We start from the raw sequence: 8,390 nt of genomic DNA, 5'->3' as shown, positions 1-8,390 counted from the left end.
AGCTACATATATAGCACGGGTAGTGATGGCGCACTCCTTTAATCCCAGCACTTGGGAGGCAAAGGCAGGCGGATCTCTGTGAGTTTGAGGCCAGCCTTGTCTACAAGAGCTAGTTCCAGGACAAGTTTCAAAGCTACAGAGAAACCCTGTCTCAAAAAACCCAAATCCTCCTACACCCCAGAAAAAAAGAAAGCATGGGCTGGAGAGATGGCTCAGAGGTTAAGAGCGCTGACTAATCTTTCAGAGGACCTGAGTTCAATTTCCATCAACTACATGGTGACTCACAACCGTCTATAATGAGACCTTATGCCCTCTTCTGGCCTGCAGGCGCACATGTAGGCAGAACACTATATACTTAATAAATAAATCTTGAAAAAAATAATAAAAAATAAAAGGCCTTTACTTTCTTCTTTTCTATATTTGGAGTTGTGATATTAAAGTGTTAGCCACTTGTATTATGCATTATAAAATACTTGTTAATCACCTAATTTTATTTAGCGTAAATTTTATGTTTTATGTAAAGGAAGAGAAGTGATTTGGTGCTTGGTTTAATTCATGCTAAATTTATAGTATTTAAGAAGTGGAAATAAAATTTTTCACTAGTTAAAACTATTAAAAGTGAAATAGTGGTTGAGTGTGGTGACATGTTTTGATGCCAGCTCTAACTATGCAGAAGATATGACAATCAATGAGGGTCTAAGGCCAGGCTAGTATGACTGTGAGTTCTAGGACATCCATGGATGTGAACTGAAACCTTGTCTGGAAAACACCAAAATAAAAAATACAAATCGATAATTTTGTGAATCAATTAATGAGAAACTTTTTTTTCTTGTTTTGAGTTAAGATCTCTATATAACCCTGGCTGTCCTGTAACTTTTGATGCAGACCAAGAAGGTCACAAACTCACAGAGATCTACCTGCCTCTGCCTTCTGACTTCTCAGTTAGAAACATTGTTTAAAAATTAAACACCTATAATAATCAGATACAACGAGCGACAAGGAACGGCTTGCTCACTTATCTATGTATTTATCACTATCTGTCTGAGATAGGGTCTTACTGTGTGGGACCAGGCTAGCCTGGAACTCAAAAACATTGTTTAAAAAATAAATACGCAGCTAGACTTTAATCCCAGCACTTGGGAGGCAGAGGTTGGCAGATCTTTGTGAGTTCAAGACCAGCCTGGTCTACAAGAGCTAGTTTCAGAACAGGCTCCAAAGCTATAGCCCTGTCTTGAGAAATCAAATAACCAACCAAATAAATAAATGCCTATAATAGTCAAATACAATGAGAAACGGCTTGTTTATATTCTTATTTGCCTCATTGATACCATTTTAATAAATGTGTTTTATCTGACATATTGGGAATTATGAGGAAAGAGCATTTAGTGTTTCCGGGAGAAACTCTGACTTGGTCCTAGAAACTACTGTTTTCTTGGTGGACTAAGGTATAATAGTTCTTTAAAGTGTGGGAAGTGAGCAGGAATAGCCAGGTAGCCGTCAGACACTATCAGAAACTCAAGTTTCATCAGGCACTCTCAGAAGATGAATAATCTGTTGGCTGTTTGCAGAGAAACCACTCTTAGGACTGTGCAATACACCCTGTATGCTTTAGGACTGTGCAATACACCCTGTATGCTTGGGATCCAAGCTTGAAAAAAAATGAAAAACTACCAATTACAGATTTAAGTAATTATTAAGCGATAAGTCAACATTCTCTAAGTATATATCTATTTAAATGAGTAGTCAAGTCTCTTTAGGGTATAGACGTGACCAGAAAGCACTGGTTAAAAGAGCTGCTCAGAAGAGAGACTTGTTTTCTTTGGTAGAGAAGAGTTTTCAGAACAAACGTAGGAGGGCCAACTGTGGCTGTTACCATAGTACAGCTAATGAGACAGCAAATGTCAGTCGTCAATCTTGTGGGGTCACAGCCATATCTTTGTGACAGAAGCAAAGGGTGTTTGTAGGTGATGAGATAAGAAAGATATGTGAGATGGTGATATTTTGACTTTTGAATGCTATTTGGAATTCTTTCCATTCTTTCAGAGGCTGAAGAATTTTTAGTTCCATGAGTGTTTTTTTTTTTTTTTTTTAAGGTTTTTCAAGACTGGGTTTCTCTGTAGCTTTGAAAACTGTCCTTGAACTCACAGATCACCTGTCTCTGCCTCCTGAGTGCTGGGATTAAAAAAAAATCCTGCACCACCACTTCCCGGCCCTTGTTTTTTGAGACGGGGTTTCTATGTAACAGTCCTGGCTGTCCTGGAACGCACTTTGTAGGCCAGGCTTGCCTTGAACTCAGAGATCCTACCATTGCCTCCCAAGTGCTGGAATTAAAGGTGTGCCCTACCATCTTACTGCCATGAGTGTTATTTTTAAGTCATCTTATTTTGGTGAGATATAGGGAAAGTGATTTCATTGTGGGGTGAGGGCCATAAATAAATAGGCTTAAGGTGTGTGTTGTGTTGAATTAATATAGCATTGATGGATACAGGAATTGTGGGACTGATCACAAGAGGAACTTGGAGTAAAGACTGACAGATTTCCAAATGACTGCAGAACTGTGCTGTCCAGCATGGTAGCCAGTAAGCCACACGAAATTAAAAATACTGTACCTTCGTCACAGTTGTCAGTACTTAGTTGCTGGTGTACAAAAGAGTTCCACAATAGCCCAGAATGTAGTGTATTTATTTGGGGGATAAACTCACAAAAAGGGTAGCAATCAACAGTCCTCTGTGTATGCTGGGAACTGGAACTGAGTCTAGCAGCCAAGAGGCCCATGCACGCTTTTGTCTGCATTTATAGTACATGAGACCATACCCAAAATGGGCTGGTGTCTTAAAGCATATTGGCTGAAGGAGTTCCCCAACACTTAGTTATCACACATTGCTAGAAGTTACCATGTTGGACACTGTAGATACAGAATGTTTTTATCATCACAAAAATTCTCCTAGTGCCACTGATAGTTGACCAAATATATATTGCAGGAAAATCATGATCTAGTGAGACTATAATTTTAAATTGAAAGTTGAATACATATGAACGGTGTATTTTGTGTTTACTCTTTGTTTTTATTTTTTAAAAAAATTATTTTACATACCAACCCCATTTCCTCCTCCCTTCACTTTTCCGACCACCCACTGCCCTCCTTAACATCCCCCCATCCTTTTCTCAGAGGGGTAAGGCCTCCCTTAGGGAGAGAACAAAGTCAGGCATATAAAGTTGAGGTGGGACCAAGTCCCTACCCCCTGTATGAAGGCTGAGCAAGGAGGTATCCTACCATAGCAAATGCACTCTTAAAAGCCAGTTTATGCTCCCAGGTTAGATACTGGTCCTACTGCTAGGGGGCTTCCCATCAAGAAATCGAACCACATAACTGTCACCCACATTCAGAGGACCTGGTTCAGTCCCATGCAGGTTACCCAGGTGTCTGTCCAGAGTCTGTGAGCTCCCACTAGCTCAGATAAGCTGTTTCTGTAGTTTTCCCCATCATGGTCTTGACCACCCCTTGCTCAAAAGATCATGATTCTTTCTTCCTCTCTTCAACTGAACTCTAGGAACTGGGCTGTGTGTGTCTGCATCTGCTTCCGTCAGTTACTGGATGCAGGTTCTATGATGACAATTTGAGCAGTCACTGATCTGATTACAGGGGAAGGCCCTTTCAGACACCCTCTCCACTATTGCTGGGAGTCTTAACTGGGATCATTCCTGTGGATTCCTGGCAATTTCTCTAACATCAGGTTTTTCCCTAACCCCATCATGGCTCTCTCTATCAAAATGCCTCTTTTATTGCTCTTCCCCTCTGTTCCTCTGTATATACAGGTTCTCTATATCTTTGGCTGTCCTGGAATAACTCTGTAGACCAGGCTGTCTTTGAACTCACAGAGATCCACCTGCCTCTGCCTCCCGCTATTAGTTCTAGTTTCAAGTCTCATCACAGATAGACAAGGGTTTTCATGAGAAATGCAAATCAAATGTAAAATGTGGCTGGGCTGTGGTTGTGCATACCTTTAATCCCAGAACTCAGAAGGTAGAGGCAGGTGGATTTCTGTGAGTTTGAGGCCAACCTGATCTATGGAGTGAGTTCCAGAACATCTAGATCTCATTATATATTGTTATGAGCCACCATGTGGTTGCTGGGAATTGAACTCACAATGGAAGAGCAGTCAGGGTTCTTAACCTCTGAGCCTTCTCTCTAGCCCCCTAAGTTTTTTATTTTTATAGGTGTTATCTTTTATGCCTTTAAAAATGGTTAACCTTATGTTCAAATATGTATGTGATTCTGATTGATCTTTTTATTATTCTGGTACTTTAATCTTTAAAAAGTCGTATTTATTTTACTTTGTGTATGAATGTTTTGCTTGTATGTATGTATGTATGTAAGTGTGCACTCTGTGCCTGCCTGTTAGTTCTCTTAGATTTGAAGTTACAGATAGTTGTGAGCCATTATGGTTGCTGGGAATCGAACCTGTGTCCTCTGCAAGAACAACAGGTGCTCTTACCTGCTGAGCCGTTTCTCCAGCCTGATTCTTAATCTCGAAATAATTGTTCCATCCCTAGTTCATATCAATCACTTGAATTTTACTTGTCCTTGAAGTTAAGCAGATGGTGAATTTTAAATGTTTTGTTCCGTGATCTTAGGTATTCTGATCTTTATTAGTAGAAAATTTGTTTCTAAGATCCTGCTCCCATTTCATAAAAAAACAAAAACAAAACAAAAAGATAACTTAGAAAATCAGTTTCCATCCTTTCAGACTTACCATGGTATATCAAAAAAAAATAGCCTTTTTCTTTATTGAGCTTTTATATTTTTAGAAGCGATCCTAGAAAAGAACTTTTCCCTAAGCATAATTGCAAATTGCTTTTAAAAAGGCTTTTTAAAAAAAGTAAAATTGGTTGGGTAAGACAAATGGAAGAACTAGTTAAAGCTCATTCTTTCTGTAATTATTTTGAACTTCAGAGTTCCTAGTTTTAACCTGGTTCAGTCCCATCTTACTAGATTTAAGTGGCTTTTGTTTTGTTTTGTTTTTTTCATGCAGGTTCTGCTCATTAATCACCACGAGTGTGGATCTGAAGAAGAGTTTATTACCTCTTTTTTTGAGTATGTTTAACTTCAGATACACACAACGTAGCCTCTCCTTCCCTATTAGATTCTTAGAAGGTAGTTATATTTTTTTATAGTCTCCTTCTTGTGGTTTTGATAGTTGTGAACAATAAGAGTAAAAGCTATTCTTTCATTTTGGGCTACTGCATGCTAGTCAGTTCACCTGGAACCTCCTGGAGGTCTTTGGCATGCCATTCATAAATATGAGTGTTAATTTGTGGAGGTAACCATGTTCCAAATAAATCTAAGAGTTGAGTTCTTTTGTTCAGAGTCTGGGAGAGTTACCCTTTCTCTTCTGGGGATCCACTGACTTTAAGGGGTTTGATTGTTTTTGGTATGTGATTTTCAGAATTTGTTATGATGGGAAATGATAAATTAGAAATTTTGTGGTATGACATCTCTCTGAACAAGCATTAGAAATTAGCTCGTATTCAATATGTTGTAAACTTAGCAAAGCAGATGACTGATCACGCCTTATTAGTTAATCATTAATGGACATGTATTTTTCAGTTTTGCAATTTTTAGACAAGTAGGGGTACTTTTTGTCTTGTACATGAATGAATAAAGTATGATACATAAAATATATTCTTTTATATCTAGGGCTGGAAAAAAGAAAGAATTCTGGCTGAATATCCTGATGGTAGGATAATAATGGTTCTTCCCGAAGATCCAAAGTATGCCCTGAAAAAGGTAAATTTTCAGTGACATTTCATACAGAAAACTTGGACTTAAGGTTAAGAGAATAATACATTGCAGGCTTTGTACATTAAACCAATTATAAAAACAAGAAATAAGCATTAAAGAGTATAGCCTACCTGAAAAAAAAAATTAACACAGCTCATTTGGGAAAGTATGCTCAATATTACTATGTAAACATATGTGAGGCAGATTGAGTACCAATCCATTGAGTGAGTGCCTGGAAGGCATGCATATGCCTTAAGTATTCCATAGAATTTACTTTAGTGAAAAATGAATTAGGTAATGAAGCATAGCATCTTTTGTCATACAAGGTGTTTTGAAAGGGATGATGGCATAAACTTACTTGTGAATCTCTGAGTTCAGTCACCATTAGTGCAAAAAGAAAAAAACATTACATTTATAAATAATAGACTTAGTATTGTCGTTTTTGTCTCTCACATTACTTTTTTCTTTTACAGAAAGTTCTTAATGTGGGTATGAGTTTTATTTATCTAAAAACCTACTTGTATTCTAGTATGTGTCCAAAATGTCTAGAACCACAAGGGAATTAATTTATTTGCTATATTTTCTTTAGATTTACAATTGGACATCTTTAAATCTAAGATTATGTCACCTGAAAGGGAGGCTAAGGAAACACCTATTATTTGAAAACATAGCTAATGTCCATATATTTATATAGCTCTACATTTTTCTCTGCTCCCCTCCCTACCTCTCCCCTTCCCCCTACAGCCCTCCCCCAGGGTCCCCTTGCTCCCAATTTACTCAGGAGATCTTGTCTTTTTTATATTGTCTACTTCCCATGTAGATTAGATCTATGTAAGTCTCCATTAGTGTCTGCATTGTTGTCTAAGTTCTCTGGGATTGTGATTTGTAGGCTGGCTTTCTTTGCTTTATGTTTAAAAACCACCTATGAGTGAGTACATGTAATAATTGTCTTTCTGTGTCTGGGTTACCTCACTCAGTGTTTTCTAGCTCCATCCATTTTCCTGCAAAATTCAAGCCGTCGTTATTTTTTTCTGCTTTGTAGTACTCCATTGTGTAAATATACCACATTTTCCTTATCCATTCTTTGGTCAAGGGGCATTTAGGTTGTTTCCAGGTTCTGGCTATGACAAACAAAGCTGCTATGAACATAGTTCAGCACATGTCCTTGTGGCACGATTGAGCATCCTTTGGATATAACCCAAAAGTGGTATTACTGGGTATTGAGGAAGGTTGTTTCCTAATTTTCTGAGAATTCACCACACTGACATCCAAAGGGACTGTACCAACTTGCACTCCCACCAGCAATGCAAGAGTGTTTCTTTTACCCCCACATCCTCTCCAGCATAAGTTGTCATCAGTGTTTTGTTTTTGGCCATTCTTACAGATGTGAGATGTAATCTCAGAGTTGTTTTGATTTGCATTTCTCTGATGACTAAGGCTGTTGAACATTTCCATAAGTGTTTTTCAGCCATTTTAGATTCCTCTGTTGGGAGTTCTCTGTTTAGTTCTATACTCCATTTTTTTTTATTGGATTATGCGATCTTTTGGTGTCCAATTTCTTGAGTTCTTTGTATATTTTGGAGACCAGACCTCTGTCTGATGTGGGGGTTAGTGAAGATCTTTTCCCATTCTGTAGGCTGACGTTTTGTCTTGTTGACCATGTCCTTTCTTTACAGAAGCTTTTCAGTTTCAGGAGGTCCCATTTATTAATTGCTTCTCTCAATGTCTGTGCTGCTGGGGTTCTATTTAGGAAGTGATTCCCTGTGTCAATGCGTTCAAGTGTACTTCCCACTTTCTCTTCTGTAAGGTTCAGTGTGGCTGGCTTTGATCCTTTGGACTTGAGTTTTGTGCATGGTGATAGATATGGGTCTATTTTCATTTTTCTACATGTTGATATCCAGTTATGCCAGCATCACTTGTTAAATATGCTTTCTTTTTTCCATTTGATATTTTGTTTTTCTTCTTTATCAAAAATCAGGTGTTTGAAGATGTGTGGATTGATATCCAGGTCTTCTATTCGGTTCCATTGGTCCTCTTGTATGTTCTTATGCCAATACCAGGCTGTCTTCAGTACTGTATCTCTGTAGTAGAGTTTGAAGTCAGGGATTGTGATGCCTCCAGAAGTTCTTTTATTGTACAGGATTGTTTTGGTTATCTTGGGTTTTTTGCTTTTCTATATGAAGTTGAATACCATTCTTTCATGGTCTGTGAAGAATTTTGCTGGGATTTTGATAGGCATTGCATTGAATCTGTATAGCTAATGTTTTGATATAAGGAGTTTATTCTATGGCTCTTTATGTCTTTAGATCACTTACCTAGTAAGACAGTTGCAGACACCAGATTAGCCCTTAATGATAAATAGAATGGCATAAAGCATGTTCAGTTTGTCCTGTATTTAAAACATTGATCTTTGTACAAAGACAAATGTTTGTAGAGTTATTGAGTAATGGAAATTCAAATATAAAAAATCATTCAAGATGCAGAGTAGGAATTTTGCTACAGTACCTTATATGACAGACTGCTTACTAAGAATCATCTTACTGACTACTCATTTGTTCAATTTAGCTTTTTAGGGAAAGCCTACAACCAATTCTTTTTTTTTTTTTTT

The 8,390-nt window shown here is 37.8% G+C and overlaps 1 protein-coding gene across 5 annotated transcripts in view; it reads left to right on the top strand.

The window, feature by feature from the left end:
• The window catches only part of Esco1 (establishment of sister chromatid cohesion N-acetyltransferase 1), a 59,598-nt gene that overhangs the window by 37,454 nt on the left and 13,754 nt on the right, over positions 1–8,390 (top strand). For 4 of the 5 annotated variants that reach the window (XM_013349371.2, XM_013349372.2, XM_026783489.1 and 1 more), the window contains one exon: positions 5,699–5,788. In XM_013349371.2, coding sequence (XP_013204825.1) covers positions 5,699–5,788 — 90 coding nt within the window. Of the gene's footprint in view, positions 1–5,033; positions 5,156–5,698; positions 5,789–8,390 lie in introns of all 5 variants that reach the window. The other variant, XR_003377724.1, reaches the window with a different exon arrangement.

The sequence above is a fragment of the Microtus ochrogaster genome, chromosome 18, assembly GCF_000317375.1.
Source record: "Microtus ochrogaster isolate Prairie Vole_2 chromosome 18, MicOch1.0, whole genome shotgun sequence".
Lineage (NCBI taxonomy): Eukaryota > Metazoa > Chordata > Mammalia > Rodentia > Cricetidae > Microtus > Microtus ochrogaster.
Note: the sequence above shows the minus strand (reverse complement) of the source record. Positions and strands in the feature narration are given on the sequence as shown.